The 17,519-nt window shown below is 49.6% G+C and overlaps 1 protein-coding gene and 1 long non-coding RNA gene across 2 annotated transcripts in view; both read left to right on the top strand.

The window, feature by feature from the left end:
• The window catches only part of LOC109262393 (uncharacterized), a 109,594-nt gene extending 105,805 nt beyond the window's left edge, over window positions 1-3,789 (top strand). The window contains exon 6 of the long non-coding RNA XR_008417887.1: window positions 3,775-3,789. This is a non-coding gene — a long non-coding RNA (uncharacterized LOC109262393). The remainder of the gene's footprint in view (window positions 1-3,774) is intronic.
• Window positions 1,790-3,403, top strand: ASPRV1 (aspartic peptidase retroviral like 1). Its single transcript, XM_019440931.2, has one exon. The coding sequence runs from the start codon at window positions 2,023-2,025 to the stop codon at window positions 2,800-2,802; it is 780 nt and encodes a 259-aa protein (XP_019296476.2). The 5' UTR covers window positions 1,790-2,022; the 3' UTR covers window positions 2,803-3,403.
• Window positions 3,790-17,519: the final 13,730 nt, after the last annotated feature.

Here is a 17,519-nt window from a genome sequence, read left to right as displayed (position 1 = left end):
TTTTCATTGTGCAATCTTCTCAGAGACCCACCTGTACTTGACTCCTTCCCAGTGACTCCATCTCTCCCTCCTCTGGGCTTCTGGAATGGTACAAGGGCCCCACCTTACTTAGCCAGGCAGCTGTGATGAGAGGTGTTGACCCAGCTGCCTCTGCTAGCTCACTGTGTCAGGTGGATGGGGCTGAGAGAGCAGCAGGGCCATATCTTTCTGTATGGCCAGGGACCCTGGGACTGTCCGGAGGCAGGACTGGGGCCAGGGTCCTCTGGGAGTCAGCCAGACACTGGGTGATGAATGGTACAGGGAGCCGATGAGAAACAGGCTCTGGGCCAGGAAAAACAGCCCAGAGCTACAGGTGTTCTGCTGTTCCTGCTCCTTTCCTGTCTTAATCCCTCCTGTTTGGTGACAGCACTCAGCCAGGCCTGGAGACCAGCAGGGAACACCTGGTGACCTGAGAGTAAATTTCTATGGGGGATGGAGATGGTCACATGTGTCTGGTTTCTGTGAACGTCACACTCCACGTCATTGCAGGAGACAGAGTTACAAATGACCCAGCACACCGCACGGCAACACATGCTTGGCTGGGAGTGGGCACACATGTGAGAGACAGAGTAGAAGACTCCATGGAGGGGTCATTTGACCCCTTGACCATTTGAATGGGGTCATGAAAGTGGGCCCCCCCCCCCACCTCCATAGCCCCAGTCTCTCTGCACAGACTGGCCCCAACCCTAGGACTCACAGATCTGCCTTCTGGGAATCCCTGGAGTGGCCCAAGGCAGCCTGCCCTCCTCAGCAAGAGATCACACAGCCAACTTCCTCCATCCAAAGCCTTCCAGAACCTCACCACTGGCTTTGCCAACATGGTGGACATTTCCCCTTCTCAGAACATAAGGGAGTGAGATTCTCTGGCTGCTCTTTCCATGAATGAGCAGGTGAGGGGGGAGAAGGAGGGCTGTAGCACTTGGGGAAGGGGCTCTCTTAGAAAGTTCCTGGAAGGTGAGAGGGAACAGGAGGGGAGGAGACAATACTGTGGCCTAGAGGATGGGGTCTGCCCAGAGCTGGAGCCCATCTGGATCCCGGTGTACCCTCCCAGAAGTTCAGGGTTGGCACCAACCCACTTTAGGGCCTTAAAAAGGTTGCTCCGGCTGAGGTCTGGTCCCCCACAAAGTGCTGACTCTGGATCGGATGTGATGAAAGAGGGAAAATGACTGTAGCAATTGAGTTCATGGCAAATGCTTGTGTGTGTGTCCCCTCATTTAAAAAACAATCTCTGTGCATTGTTGATTCTGGGACTGTCCTCTCTCTGCCTCTCTGGAGAATTTTATGGGATTCCAAGCTTGGTTTAGAATGTAGGAAAAACACCTACCCACCCCGTGCTGTGCACAAAGTAGGAGCCTAGTGAATGCATGTGCCTTTTCTTTAGCCGTTCAAAGTGGTCACTTGGGGTTGAGGGAAAAGGGGCTTCCCCAGCCTAGAAGCTGATGGGCCTTTGGTCCCTGCCTCCCCTCCTTCTTCCCTCTCCAGCTGAGGACAGATACCTGGATGTCATAACATACTCCGTGTCCTCACCTGTATATTCTGGGACACAGGCTGGGGAGGGTACCTGAGTAGGTCCCCTCTGACTGAGAGGATGGACTTTCTTGCACCGTGGGCTTCCCTGTACCAGTCCCAGGATGGATGCAGAAGGGTGAGGCACTAATCCTGCTTGTTGGGCAGGATGCTGGCAGGAGGGCGGGGATGAGCAGGGGCGGGGCTTCCAGAACAAAGGAGAATGGGGAGCCCTGGGGGCCCAGGCTAGGCATCAAAAAGGCTCTGCAGAGTGAGCAGGCTATCGCAGCTGCCTGCCTCTGTGTCCAGCAGTCAGTCAGCCAGCTTGCGCCGGTCCCTTCTGCCTGCCCCAGACGGGCACCAAACAACACTCTGCTTAGAGAGGCCTTGTTCTCCAGCGTGATTGCGCCCACACTGCTCTGTGGTTTTCTCTACTTGGTGTGGGTTGCTGCTGCAGTTCCAGAGGAGGGCAGAGGGATGGCTGAGAGTGGAGCCAGGAGCCGGGAGGGCCGTCGGGAGCATGCCTTCATCCCGGAGCCCTTTGATGGAGCCAACGTAGCCCCACACCTCTGGCTGCACCGCTTCGAGGCCATCAATGACCTCAACCATTGGGACCATGTCACCAAACTAAGGTTCCTGAAAGAGTCCCTCAGGGGAGATGCCCTGGAGGTCTACAGTGGACTCAGCCCCAAGGACCAGGAAGACTATGGGGCTGTGAAAGAGACCCTCCTGAAGGCCTTCGGGGGGCCCGAGGCCACCCACAGCCACCTGCCCAAGGAGATCGTCTTTGCCAACAGCATGGGTAAGGGCTACTACCTCAAGGGGAAAATTGGCAAAGTGCCCGTGAGGTTCCTGGTGGACTCGGGGGCCCAGGTCTCTGTGGTCCACCCCAACTTGTGGGAGGAGGTCACAGATGGTGACTTGGACACTCTGCGGCCCTTTGAGAATGTGGTAAAAGTGGCCAATGGGGCTGAAATGAAGATCCTGGGCATTTGGGATACAGTGGTGTCCCTGGGCAAGCTGAAGCTGAAGGCAGAGTTCCTAGTGGCCAATGCAAGTGCTGAAGAAGCCATCATTGGTACCGATGTGCTCCAGGACCACAATGCCGTCCTGGACTTCGAGCATCGCACGTGCACCCTGAAGGGGAAGAAGTTCCGGCTCCTGCCTGTTGGAGGGTCCCTGGAAGATGAGTTCGACCTGGAGCTCATAGAGGAGGAGCCCTCCTCAGGGGAGGGGGGACAGCAGCTCTCCTACTGAGAAGCCCCCTTTTCTTTACCCCCCAAACATTGGTTGGAAGACCCACCACAACGGAGGGGAAGGGCAGATATCCCCACTGGGGTCACTGGGTTTTGCCAGCCCTCTGGGTTTTGCCTCCTCCTCTTTCTGCAGGGGCCTTAAGCTGCCGCTGGTGGGGGAGGCTTCTATCTGAAAAGGCACAGGTGAGGGAGAACAGGCTGGCCATCTCAGTGGGAGGGAGAGTCCTCTTGGTGGTCAAGCGGTTATTGCTGCCAAAGTTTTAAGGCTGGAAGAAGGTTCCAAGAAGGCTAGAAGTGACTGTCTTGGAGAGAGAACTGGGGCACCCCGTCAGATCGATCCCCTGAGTTATGGCTCAGTCACCTTGAGGTGCATGCAGTTTATTTCAGCTGGGCTGGGTCCTGGCTGCAAGACCCTCACAGGCAAGACCCAGCGCTTGCGGATGAGGGTCACAGCTGCTCTGGGATTCTTTCCTGTTGGGTCTTCCCACCTACATGTATGATGTAGTTTCCTTCTGTCATTGCTTTGAAACCCATCGAGCCTTATGCCAATAATTCATTACTTCAAAAACCAATAAAAATTGACTCATGGAAAAACCACATAATGTGTTGACTGGGGATGAATGGAATGGATGTGAGAGGCTGGGTACAACAGGGAGAAAATGTCAAAGAGAAGGAAGATCTAGTCAGTGAGTGACTAGCCTGGAGATGTAAGAGAATATATACACAGTGACTGTATATATGTTTTGGATTTTCTAAGATAGCCTCAGTTTCAAATATTTTTACTTATTTCTTCCATAATTCCTCTAATTATTTCAAACTCCAATATGTTTGCATCCAAATTGCCTCTTATCCCCAAGAGTGACCCTAAAGTTATTTGTGAGGTGCTGACTGGAGATAGGAAGATTATGGTTATTGTAAACAAGTGGGCAAGTACCTTCCTGACAAATAGTTCTTACAGCCACCGGGGAAACAGAGGTGACCTTGGAGGCAGAAAGGTGAGGGGACAAGTGTTGACCTGCACGGGGCAGCCCAAGGGAGTCTGGAGGACAGAGGAGCAGGTAGCAGTGGGCGCTCTGGCATCAGGAGGACAGCTCCTTCCTGGAGGGACTTGGGGCCTGAAAGAGAGAGATGGGATGAAGTGGGGAGGACATTCCTAGATCTGGGAATGGGGTGTTCATCTCTTTTAGGGCTCTACCTCATATCTGCTCCCAGGTTTCTGCCTCTCTCTTTGGAACTCAGTAGGGTTGGAAATTTGGAAACACCCAGGCGAAAAGATCTGCAGGGAGACCAAGGGTGCAAAGCCTCAAGAGCTGTTGAAGATGAAGGCCATCTTCCCTTCATGAGGGTGGGATGAGCCTCTCCTGGAAGTTTCCACCCAGACATCCGTCCCCAGGGGAGAGACAAATAGCTAAGCAGGAGCCAGAGGCAGGGATGAGTCTTTTTTCTCAGAAGCCCCTGGGGACTTGACCCTGGCCCTCCTGAAGCTGCTCTGAGCCAGGGGTGCTTGCTTCCTTCTCAGAGTCCAGCTGTGATTCTCCTGGAAACTGAGGCCCAGGTGCAGCCCTAATCCTCATGATTACTGCAGCCCATCCCTGCGCAGCCAAGCGTATTAAAAGGAATTGGCTCCAGGCTCAGGGCACGTGAGGCGGTGGGCGGTGCTGGATCAGAAGGAAGTCTTTTTCCGGTGAAGTGAGGCCTGGAGAGGGGGTGCCCTGTGAGAGGCCTGGCTGTGGAGGTGGGAGAACTCCAGAAGGAGGTAGGAGGACTGGGGAAGGGGATGGTCTCCTTGTGCCTCCCAGGTCCCTTTCTCAAGTTTGGTTTTCAGCTCCTAACAAATGTGGCTTCTCTCCTAGGCCAAGCCCTCCCCTCAGGGGACAACCCAGGTGGCACCTCCCTGTGACCTATTTTCCTTCAGGTCCTTCAGATCCGAAGCACATGCGGGGCTGAAGGAGGGAGGGTGAGCCTGAAGGAGGGAGGGTGAGCCGTGGGAGGGTAGGGAGGTGGACAGGGGATGGGGAGTTGGGTGCCAGGTTGGAACTCCTGGCCAACACCCAGGTTGTCCCTGCTCTGCCCTTCCCCAGGTACAGCAGCTGCTGAGCCCCGTCCTATGTGAACAGGAACAGGGTAACCTGTATCTCTGCTGCAGAGATGCTTGCTCCCCTGTTCTGAGTGAGGGGAGCCGGTCTGAGCCACCAGCTCTCTCCCATGGAGAAAAATGAGCCCCAAGGTGGGTCCAGCCAGAGGGGAAATCGGTGACTTCTGAAGCACAGGCTCCCATGGAGGAAGGAACTAAGCGGTGGCTCTTAACCTGGGCGGGGATTGGGGGCCAGAGACCTGAGACAAATGCTGTGCGTGTGGTTACAAATGCAAATACGTGAAGGTGGAGCCTGGGCTGCAAGACCGGTGACATGAGCCTCTGGGAGAAGAGCATCAAGGGGGGAGCCCTGGAGAGCAGCTAGGAAAAGTAGGTTGTGGGCACATCGCAGAGGGCTTTGTGCCTGTGAGGAGTTTGTGCGTAACGTGCACACAAACATTTAAACCGTGGAGGATCAGAAAGACCCTTCCAGCTTCTGAGTGTGTGATGGGAGTACAGCAGCAGCGGCGAGTGTAGCTCTGGAAGCTAGGGTACTGTTCAGACTTAGGGTCTGAATTTGAGATGATAGGAAGGAGACAGGGAAGGTTGTAAAGGTTTAATACTGGCTGCACATTAGGATCACCTAGGAGCATCAATTAAAGCTGGTTCTTCAGGGTCCTACCGGGCAGCCAGGCTGCAGAATTTGTGGTCTACATCCCACCTGTCTATGTCCCCTTGTGACCCAAAGGGTGACACCCAGGCCAGCAGAAAAGCAGCATCAGTGGCCCCCAGACCATGTTAGAAATGCAGAATCTCTACCCATCCCCCCCAGACCCGCACCTGAGCCTCCACTGAACAAGCTTGCCAGGTGATTCTCATGCACGGGAATGTTTGAAAAGCTCTGGCCGAGAACAATCTAGTTAAGGGGCAACTCCTGGCTCCTGCAAGGTACCCACTTCTCAAATAAGACCATCACACCCTAAATGGCTACTAATTCCCCACACTATGCTACATAATTCCTCATGCCTTATCCAGCAAACATTTATTCTACTTTTAAACTTTGGTTTTGAAATAATTTCAGACTTCCAGAAAAGCTGCAAAAGCAGTACAAAAAATTTCCATCCATTTCACCTAGTTTCCCCAAATAGTAACATTTTACCAATTAATCTTATCTTCTCATTCTCTCCTTGTCTGTATCGATGTGTATAAACTGTTTGAAGATTGCAAATAGACATGCATTTACTTCTAAAGATTTTAGTGTCTATTTCCTAAAAAACAAGGGATTCTCTTACATAACCACAATACAGTGATCAAAATCAGGACACTAACGTTGGTATACCACTGTTTTTACCTGATCTGCAGACCTTATTACATTTTTCCAATTATCCCAATAGTGACCTTTATAGCAAAAGAAAACCACTGTTTTCTGGTCCAGGACTCAGTCCAGCCACACACTGCATTTGTTGCCATGCCTCTTTGGCCTCCTTAACCTGAATGAGTCCTCAGTCTGTCTTTCATGCCCTTGACATTTATGAAGAGGCCAGGTCAGTTATTTTGTAGAACATGAGTCTACCTTTGGCGGACTGATGCTTTCTTGGGCTTAGATTCGGGTCATGCATTTTTGGTGGGAATGCCCAGAAAAGTGATGATGTGTCCTTGCCAGTGCACATCAGGAGCCTCGAGGTGCCTGTTGGTTCATTACTGGTGATGACTTAAATCCATTGGTCAAAGTGTCTGCCCAGGTTTATCCACTGTGGACTATTTTGTTGTGTATAATTAATGTTTTCTGGGTTGATCCTGTGAGACTATACAAATAGCTTGTTTCTTGTCTTGTCAGACTTAACCACTAGATCCATGGATGATCTTTGTCTGCCGATGATGTTTCCAATTCTGCTCCCTACATTTATATGCAGTCCTTCAACTCTGAGTTTTCCCTTACTGTCTATTATTCATGTCATCATAGACTCAGACTCTTATTTTATTCCATGAGTTATGGTCGGTTACTACCATTATTTTGGCCCTCAAATTATTTCAGATTTGGCCTTGGGAACCTCTTCAAATTGGCTTCTGTCTTCTTGGGCCATATCCCCATCATGATCTGGGCCCTTACTTCTTTTCTGTAAGGAGATATTCCAGGTTCATCTTCTATCTTCACTGTACTAGCCTTGGAATAGGCCATTTCTCCAAGGAACCCTTGTTCCTTTTGGTGGAGTCGGATATTCAGAAACCAGGATCTGGATGTTAGGTGTGTTCCTTGTTACTGGGATACCCTTCTATTACATTGCTACTGGGGTGGTCAGATCTAAGGGGAAAAAAAAAAAAACCAGTATATCTCTATGTGTTTCTATCTCTGTATTAAAAATGAGTTCATACTGATACCTCCAATTTCAACCCAGAACCATAGGGTTTATTCTAACCTTCTCCCTTTCCACATTTGCAACTTCTTTCTCCAATGAGAAATCTGACTCCAAGTGACCTACTTTCTTAGTGTTAGAATACCCAGAAAGTAGTTTCAGAATTGTTAGCCCATATGACTGTGAAAAACAAACCTACAAGCAACCACTTATTAATCACCTACTCAGGTGTGGGTGGTCCTTGGCAGCAAATAAGAAAAATAAATTATGAAATCAGACTGCAGTCATCTTAAGGAGACCTAAGGCTCCCAGGTGTGTGAGGCCCTACGTGTCAGCCTGAAGGTATTAGTTTGTCTTGAGGACACAAGGTGTTTGTTAGGGCAGCTGGAGTTAGAGACTGGAGGCCATACGTCTTGTGGCAGTGCTGAGGGAGTAGCTGGCCTCCATGCCCCAGAGGAGTCACCTGGCCTGCCCACCTGGTCCCCAGCCACTGAAGAGCTACTGAGGCAGCTGTCAGCTGATGCCACCACACGCTCTAGTTCCATCAGTCACTGTCCTATCCAGAGTCCACTGTTGCCAAGCAATCCAGGTAATGAATGTGGCTTCCCTGGCTGGGCTGTAAGGAGGGCAAACTCTGGTCAGGCCACGCTTACCACCTCTTCCAACTAGCTGCTGTGTTCTTCCGTGTGAGTTCACACATTGGCTCTCAAGTTCTGCCTGCTCACATACTGTGGGCCAGCCTCCCCTCAGCCTGGAGTGGGGCAGTTCTCCAAAGCACATGCCGTCTGTGAGGCTTGTCCTCAGCCAGCCTTGCCTCCCCTCGCCCTGCTTCTCTGGGCCCCTATTAGAGCATCTTCCTACCCTAGAAAGTGTGCAAAGTGAGCCCTGAGCTCCGGGGATTTATAGTCTGAGGAAGGAGGCAGCTCTGTAAAGGAACCCCAGGCCTCAGAGTGGCTCCGTGCTGTGTCCCCTCCCCACTCCCATCTGTGCAGGGCTGGGAGCACAAGATCACATGGTGGGGATCAGGAAGGGCTTCACAGAGGAGATCTATAAGCTGAAGACAAGTGGCTGTTCCCAAGAAGAGGTGGGGTGGAGGGAGGAGGGTGAGGAAAGGGAGCAAGGACCAGTGGGGCTGGGCTGGCTAACCGAGTGATTGGGGATGGGGAGACACACAGAACCAGGCGTGGAGGGTCTTGTATGACTTTTGAGGTGGCTCCAGAAGGCCAGGGATAATTGATGATGGATTCCTTCAGCTTTAAGATGCACTCAGTTAAAAAGTACATTATAAATATAATAATTATTTTTGAAAAAAAAACATAAGTGTATGTGCCAATGGTATATCCCAATTCAAGAAGCAGTAAAGTGTGTGTGTGTGTGAAAGAGGGAGAGAGAGAGGTGGTGGTGGATGTAGGTCTAAAGTAGAGAAAATACTTGATTTCATCTCTAGTATCAACCAGATCCGTGCAGCTGTCTGGTGGGTGGTGCTGCAAAGCATCCTGGTCCTGCCTGTGTTCAGACACAGCCAGAAAGATGCTGTGATCGATTAGTGATGTCTGTTCTGAGACAGAACATGCTGGGAGCCAGCGTGGAGAGTGAGCACCTGATTCTTCTACTGTGTGCAATCAGGGCGTTCATCCTTAGGTAGTGGGGAGCTGTGGAAGTGTTATAGGGAGGCAGTTAACATGACATCTCCATGAGTGATGCATCTGAGCCCCAGTTCACAAACACAGAGATGTGTGGGAAATGACAGTTTAAAATGTTTTTCCAAAATTAAAGCTGACTACATCTGGACTATTGAGAAGTCTCAGTCATTTTGGGGGCCTTCTCAGAACCTTATGCAGCATTGAAGCCTTGTGGGGAGAGGGGAGGCTAGTCATGGACACGTGGTATGCTGTTATCATGGAGATGCCCATGTCCTGTTCACGTGATCCCTTTAGGCCACGTGGCTGTGCTGTTTTCTGTGCTAGGCACAGGGGTACTAGGAGCCTGGGTCTCAGGTCTTGCATTCCTAGGGACACCAGGCAGCCCCTCCCTGTGATGTCCTGCCACTTCTTTAGGGTGAGGCCACTGAGTGACATATGGGTGCCTGTTCACTCCAAGACTGACCGCCATCCATCCCTTGTGGCACATCTGTCTTCCTCATCTCATATGCACCTGAGCCCATCCCACACCTCCCTGTCCAGGGAGCTCAGACAGATTCTCATCCATGGGTTTAGGCAGATACAAAAGTTGGGGAGGAAAAGTACCATATCTTACAGGTAACACTGGCTTTTAGCCCAGGAACATAAGCAAACCCTAAAAGGCCAGGCTACTTGCCTGAGATGGAAGAGTCAGGAGAAGAATCTGGAGCAAAAGCACACACTGTTGTTTTCATGTCCTGCTCTGATGCACATTCCAGCATCCTGTGGAAGGGGCACAGGCATAAGACCGGATGGAAGGGGTTGTCTGTTGGGGAGACAGCAATGGCCCAGGTACAGGGTGAAGAGGCTAATAAGCAGGGTCAGTGGGGAAGGGGGACCAATTTCTGAGGTAATAGGGGTGGTTTTGCCCCTCAGGGAACATTTGACAATGTCTGAAGACCTCTTGGGCTGTCACAGACTTCAGAGAGGTGTGGGGGGCAGTGCCATTGGCATCTTGTGGATAGAGGCCAGGGCTGCTGCTAAGCCTCCCACAATGCACAGAGTGGTCCCCCAATGTGGAATCCTCTAGGCCTGGATGTCAACAGCAGTGCCAAGGCTGAGAAACTGGCCTGAGGTAACTCACAGTTTGCTGATTTGGCAGTTTCTTTCTAAGTCTTACAAAACCCCCGGAATGTAGGTTTTATCTCCATTTGACAGATGGGAAAATTGACATTGGGGGAGGTTAGTTGGCTCAACATTGCTCAAATGGTAAATAGCTGAGCTGAGTTAGAGTTTAAGGCCCTCTTACTCCAGAATATTCAATTCATTCTGCTGGGGCAGTCCACGCAAAGACTTGGTAAAAACGAATTTGTTTTCATCTATTATAAATAGAGCAAGGAAAGACAAAGTGGGAGGAAACGAATGTGAAAAGCTGAAATGTTCAATAAATAGGTCTTGGTTAACTAAACAGTATGTAAGGTATTTGTGAAACTTCCAAACATGTTCACTGTGGTTAGAAAACTTTTTTTTTTTTTTTTGTTTTGCCAATTTGTAAAAATTTATAAAAATTACCAAACAAGTAGAAGAGACATAATTGGCTGAGAATAAACTGGGTGGAAGAACTCCCCTAAACTGCTCCCCCAAATTTCGGATCCTTTTGTTACTTGTTTGGTTAATTTTTTTCATTGTTTAAATTCCTTTTAGTAATTTGTTTTTGGTGTTTTTACAAAAGCAGTGAGTGTTCATTATGGGAAAACCAGAAAATTAGGTCAATCCAGAAATCTATAAAGAAACTCCATGAGAGACCTTATACCCACTTGCCACCCCCCTCCCAAGGTCAGACATGACCTATTCTTCCAGACCTTCTCTATTATGGACATTTACAGGGATGCGTTTTCCTTCATTCTTCTGTTATTTTTTCTTTCTTCCTTTTTAGCAAAAATAGGATGACGTAGTATTTTCTCCATACTTTATGTAACTAATCCCCTATCTTGGACATTCAGATTGTTTTCAACATTTTGCCATTACAAACCTCACAACACAGTGAGGAAATGGAATGCAAAGCAGCCACACAGAACACACAAACCTCACGGCCATAACGGTAAGTAGAAGAAGCCAGACACCAACATGTGCAGTGTGATTCCATTTAGATAATAATCCAAAACAAATAGGCCGAATGAAGCCATGGTGTGTAGAGATACCCATTGAGGCAGACTTATAAAGGCAAGAGAAAGTATATGCTTTTACGACAGAAGCAGGGTGGCTGTGATGATGTGTCGGGAAGGGCATCTGGGGACATCTGGGGGCCAGCCGTGTCTTGATTCTTGAGTGGATGGGGTTTATGTGGGCATTTACTTTACAATACTTCACTAATCAGAACATTTATGTTCTCTTCACCTTTATGTGCATGGCATTTCACAATACATTTTAAAAAAAATGTTTATTTGAGAGAGAGTGGGGAGGGGCAGAGAGAGAGGAAGAGACAGAGAATCAATCCCAAGCAGGCTCTGTGCTGTCAGCACAGAGCCCTATGTGGGGCTCGAACTCCCAAACCTTGAGAACATGACCTGAGCTGAAGAGTCAATGCTTAACTGACTGAGCCACTCAGGAGTGCCTCACAATACATTTTTAAAAATGAACAGTATTGGGGCGCCTGGGTGGCTTGGTCGGTTAAGCGTCTGACTTCAGCTCAGGTCATGATCTCACGGTCCGTGAGTTCAAGCCCCACGTCGGGCTCTGTGCTGACGGCTCAGAGCCTGGAGCCTGTTTCAGATTCTGTGTCTCCCTCTCTCTCTGACCCTCCCCCGTTCATGCTCTGTCTCTCTCTGTCTCAAAAATAAATAAACGTTAAAAAAAAAAAATTAAAAAAAAAATGAACAGTATTAAGACAGGTTGCTAGAATATTAACTAGAAATGTAAGGCAAAATACTTGAGATGGTACAAAATGATGCATGCCACCTCCATTCTACATCAAAATCCCATTTTAAAAAAGTTGATCTTAAGCTTTTTATTTAATTAATTAGTGTATTTACTTAGAGCAGGTGCAAGTGAGCAAGGGGCAGAGAGAGAGAGAGATAAGCGGGGCTCACCCAAAGTGGGGCTCATGGTCACCCAATGATGGGTTCAGGCTCATGAACTGTGAGATCATGATCTGAACCAAGTCAGATGCTTAACTGACTGAGCCACCCAGGCACCCCCAAATCCCAATTTTTGAAAAATAATGTGGACTATATTTTTCTACCGAATTGTCCTTTGGGCTGAATTGTTCCCCGCACTCCTACCAATTTGTTCTCAAACCAGATTGTTTTCTATCAAATTGCTTTTGTTTTTGACCAAGTCGTGCGGATTATTCTAAAGCACAGGTACTTTCCGTGGCACTCTGCCCTCCTTCGTCTGACCCCGCCCGTGATAAAGTCCTTCATTTGTAGTGAACCCCTCACTTACCGTGTTTTACCATCTGCCCTCTGGGCCACATGGCCCCAGAGACTCTCATCCTGCCTCAGCTGGGAGCTTGAAGTCTGTCTCTTGCTCCTATTCACTTCCTTGTCCATCTGTGTGCAAATGTGGACAGCTGAACATGCCGTGTGCCAGGCACGGGTGTAGGTACCGGGGCGCCACTGGTGTGGAGAGCTGTGTCTTTGCTCTTATAGAATCCCATTTTAATATCAGACAGACAAAACAATGTCCTGTGGTAAGAAAAGATGAGTCTGGATGACAGGGATAGTGATTAGAAAGTGAGGAGGGATATGTAGTTTTATACAGAGGGGGTCAGGGGCCTCGTGGATAAGGTGACCTCTGTGCAAAGACAGGAGTGAAGGAAGGGGAAAGCCACGGAGGTGTCGGGGGAAGGAATTCCGGGCAGAAGGAGTAGCAAGTGCAAAGGCCAGGGGTGTTTAGGGAACAGCCCATGGGGCAGGGCGGCAGGACCTGAGGTCAAGGAGGGTGGCCAAGGCCAGGTCAGGTGGGTACTTGCCACTGAGGAGGCTCTAATGTTCCACTGAGAGAGTTCCACAGCTGCCTTTTGCACTGAGGAAGGCTGGGATCTGAGGTTTGTTTTAAAAGGATAATGGTGTTTGTTGGAGATCCTGGGGGCAGACAGGGGGAGACCAGCTTCCCAGTGACCTCCCCATGGCTTCACTCTGTGGTGGCCCCTTCACTTTTAGACACTGGCCACTGAGACCCCTTTCCTCTCTGACCCGCGGCAGTAGGTAGCACTCCCCTCTGGGACTGGCATGTCCACAGCCAAGGATGCGGTGGGGGACTGCACTTAATCTCTTCAGATGCACTTATCTGAGATGCCCCCTCACGTTAGTGCTCAAGAAGTTTTGGATCCTGCTTCTGTTAGGCAATCTGAGTGCCATCTTGCCACCTTGGGGTCATCCTCCGATGTGGAGAACGTGCCATCCATACCTGAGTCCAAATTGTGTTCATGTTGAATGGGACAGGGTTGGGGAACATGTTCCATTCATGCCACTGGATGCCTTCTTGTAGATAGACCTGCATCCACTAATTTAATCTCCGTGGGACCACAGGGAGTTTTTTAATACTGAAATTTACTGAATACTGATTTTCTCTTTGGAAACACACAACAGAGCAGATTCCAGGCTAGTGGGGTGAAAACAATTTTCTCATTTACTTGCAATTCAATGAACTTTCTTGAGTTGGGGAGAAAGGGTGGTGTTCCTTCTGCTTCTGACAGGTGACTCAGACCCAGGCCAACTCTGCCGCTGCCTCCAGCCTCTGTGGAAACCCCCAGAGGAGCCCCAGTTCCTATAGACAAGTAAGGATTGCTTTCAGCCTTGATGCAGCTCCCTACTAGCCTTTGGCAAGTTTATTTCCATTGCTTAAAAACAAAAACAAAAACCCATACTAACCTTCCCTCTCCGCACTCTGGACCCCAATAACCTTACCCTTTGCTTAGTCAACCTCCCTTCTCTCTGCTTGCTGAAGAGAGGAACAGAACATTTTTAAAAAATTATTATCATACATAGGTAGCACTCTTATACAGCTGTGTCTTCCCTATTCTCTGCAAAGGTGAACTTAAATGACTTCCAAAATTACATATATTAAAATAAAAGAAATTTTAAATAAAAATCAAGGTCAGGGAAAAGACTAGGGGGAATTTAGATATACAAATCTCAAGGTCTCACATAATTACTAAAGGCAAGGTGTGAATTTGGCTCTGAGCTTCCTGGCAGCCTAAGCAATAAGAGGAAGGTGATCCATTTAATGATTCACCTTTTCCCTGAGGAAACACACACCCATTCTTCAGGAAAAGCAATTAGATTCCTGCTCTGAGTTCTGAAAAGTGGTTTCACCCATCATTGAGGGATCTAAGTGTGGGAAAGAGAAAGCAGTGCCTCACCCAAGTCCTCTCTTGGCCATCTGTTTCCACTAATGCCTCTTCTAGGCTCCATACTGTTCCGTGTCCTGTGCTGGTCTGTGCTTGCCCTGCAGCTGCTTTGACCAAAGCTTTTAATTGCCAAGTTGTGGAGAACTGTCACAGCCCTGGCAGTTGCAGAGTTCACAGTTGAAATGTGGAGTCTTTTTTGACTGGCTAGCACTCTAACTACTATTGTTCTAAATTTGCTTTTGGAAAGACACCTGCAGACCTAGTCTCTAAGGCGCCTCCCACTCTTCTGATTAGGTGCCTGCAAAATGTAGGCATTTTAGCAAGGGTGTCTCTGGTTTAACCAGTCCTGTACTTCCTGGTCTCTCCTTGAGAGTCTCTGAGCCGCCTTGCAGAGCTAGAGGGGTTTTAGGATTTGTTTTGACTTTTTGAACAGCATCTAGGTGAGGTACAACCTGAAAAAAAAGCCCCTTTCCCCACCTTTGGCCATATTCTATCCCTGAGTCACTCTCCTCTCTCTCCTGTCAGTTTAGCCACTTCCTGCCTGCTGTTTGTTGTCTAAATAGCACAGTCAGAACAACATATTTGAACACTTCCCTGCCATCTCATGTAATTTTCCCTTCCAGGCTGATTTCTTTTCTGAATGTTAGAATTTTGTCTTCTGAAAGCCTTAGTTATGTCTCTGACAGTGCGGGGTTTCTCTCCTTGCTGGTAAAATAATCCTGATTGCTCCCATGTGCTGAATGCTCCTGAAAGTCAGGCATGGGGCTAGGTTCTTTCCATACCCTGTCTCACATAATCCCCCCAACAGCCACAGGAAATAAATACTATTATTATCCTTACTTTACGGAACAGGGAAAATAGGAGTCCAGGACAATTGCCCCAGGCATTGGCCCTTGGATCCATCTGACCAGAGTCCGTGTGCTTGACCCCCCCCATCCAGGGTATCTAAAGGACATTGTATTCCCCCAGACGATCTCTCATTCCACTGCTGATCAGAATTCACTCCAGTGCTCCATGATAACAGCATCCTATCCCTTCTGGGCGATGGGAATATCAGTAAGGCAAGGCAAGAATTTCTCAGACATTTTTAAGTGACCTTTCCAGGAGACGGTTTGGGTCTCCCAGACCTTCTGGGGCAGGGCTGGGGACTGCTGCTGGGTGTTATCCAGCCTGGCCAGAAAGTTTGGTTGGGCTACTGTTTCTCCCTTTCCTCTGTCCACCAGGCCCTCCCACGTGTCTTCTCTCCCAGGCCCATGGTTTCCTTAAAGGTAGACCTATTTCTGACACAGAGCTCCCTACCGTGATTGTCATCGCTCACCTCTGCCCCAGGTCAGGCCGAGAGCATCTGATAAAACACTCCTCTCTCTTCCCTCAGCACCTCAGTGAACCTCTCCAGCCCTTGAGTCCCCAGTCCACCAGCCCCGTCCTGGCCTTGGGGCTATACCCTTTGCTCTGTACCGGCTCTTGCCTCAGTTGTCCCACTAAATCCTGAGCCTGTCTTCACCAGAGATGCTGCCTTTGTGCACATTGAGGGAGGGTCCCGGAAGCTGTGGCCTGGCACAGCCTGCCCCCCTGTCTGCTGAAAGGGTGTCAGTGACTGTCCTCCAGCATGCAGCTTCCTGTTCCTCTGGGCAAGCGTTCACCCCTAGTCATTGAGCATCCCCATCTGCTTTGTGTGGTCCCCACAAGGATGTCCCCTGAATTCCACATGGGACAGTGTGGGCAGAGGGCCGACATGCCGCCTAGTCCATGTCAAGCCCTGAACAGTGCTTTCCTACAGGGTTCCTGCCTCTGGAGCCCTCAGCCATGGGAAGCCCGATGCCCTTAATTAATGGGAAGGCCCAGTGGGCGATGGGAACAAGAGGCTGCTATTCCAGAGTCTCTTTACAGAGAGGGTTGCCGTGTTCCTCCTCATCTAGGTCATGGTGACATCTAAGAGGTGGACCAAAGTGGCACTTGATTAAGGGGAACTCCAAGGCCTACGTGGAAGTGTGTTAAGTAAATAACAGTTGAATGAAATGATGTCACAGGGTCTACAACCAAGAAGACTTGGTGTAGAAAGAATGCCTTCGAGTCCTATACAGAATGTCCTCCTCTAGGAGCATGCTGGGTTATTGTCACAAGACCCCCATGAGTTTCAAGGGTCAGGGGTTATTCCTCACAAGAGGCAGAGAGGGATGTTAAGATGAAGGTGAGGATGATGACTTAGCAGTGGCGATCCACACTTGTCCTGTGCCTTCCCAGTTTCTGCCTCATTAACTGGGGCCTAAGGCCCCTTCTCGGAAAACGGCCGCATCCAAAGGCTTAAAAAAGAAAATGCTATGTATGGAAAACTGATTAGAGTTTGACACTGCTCTTGCAACAATTGAGGCAAAGGAAGGTGGGCTCTGGTGTTCGAGCCCCCCAGCTCTGTGGACTCGGGGCCAAATGCCTCCCCTCCCTCTGCCTGCATCCTCTTCTGAGTGACGGGGACAGTGGCCGCAGTCACCAGCAGAGCTGATGTCGGAGCTCCCCGAGGCGCGGAGGCAGAGCCCTCAGGACCCGTGAGTTGACCATTTTGGTGATGCGGACCCATACGGCAGAAAGAAGGACACCTCACCAGGCTGCCGTGAGCGAGCAAAGTCAGGAAACCTTGGGAATAAGATTTGTCATCTTGTGGGGGCTGCTCTTTATGTGAGAGCTGCCTCCGTGATTATCTGCAGCCCAGAGCTTCCTCTCCCTCAGCCACAGTGAGCAGGGGCCTGGTGCTGTGGGTCAGCGCAGCTTTTGTCCATTTGCTGACAGTTCACTGCCTGGTGGGTTCAGTTTGGAGTCTGTCCACAGAGGTGGGTTCTAGAATCTCACATCCTAGACCGGCTCAGTGCTCGGCCCATGCTTTTTGGAGAAAGCGGAAGAGAAAGGCTACTTCTCCCAAGTAGAAACACCAGGAAGATCCTTTTTTTTATAAGCCCTGCAGAGTGTACACCATCATGGATAACTTCCAGGGCCCCACAGAAACCTTCTGGAATTTTTAGGTGGTTTGAAGAAGAGGAGGTCCCTAGTAAAGAAGGAGAAAGCCACCTTTTTCTTTCCACTCGACTCTGAACAAGTGCTTTCTTGAGAGAACAAGAAGAATCAGGCTAGCTGGGCGGGACTTGAGGTCCAGAGCCAGTGACACTAGAAAGTGTTACCAGAGGTCAGGGTTTTGTGTCCTCAGCTCTACGACAGAGCCCAGCTCAGGGAGGGTGCTCAACCCCTGTATGTTGAATGAATGAATGAAGGTAAATTAATGCCCTAAAGCAGGTGCCTTCTCTCCTCTCAGTAAATCTCATGTGTCCT

The sequence above is a fragment of the Panthera pardus genome, unplaced genomic scaffold, assembly GCF_024362965.1.
Source record: "Panthera pardus isolate Hobbes unplaced genomic scaffold, ASM2436296v1 HiC_scaffold_25, whole genome shotgun sequence".
NCBI lineage: Eukaryota > Metazoa > Chordata > Mammalia > Carnivora > Felidae > Panthera > Panthera pardus.
Note: the sequence above shows the minus strand (reverse complement) of the source record. Positions and strands in the feature narration are given on the sequence as shown.

Coding starts and splice junctions, on each gene's coding strand:
- ASPRV1 (XM_019440931.2), top strand. CDS start 2,023: ATGGCTGAGAGTGGAGCCAGGAGCCGGGAGGGCCGTCGGGAGCATGCC.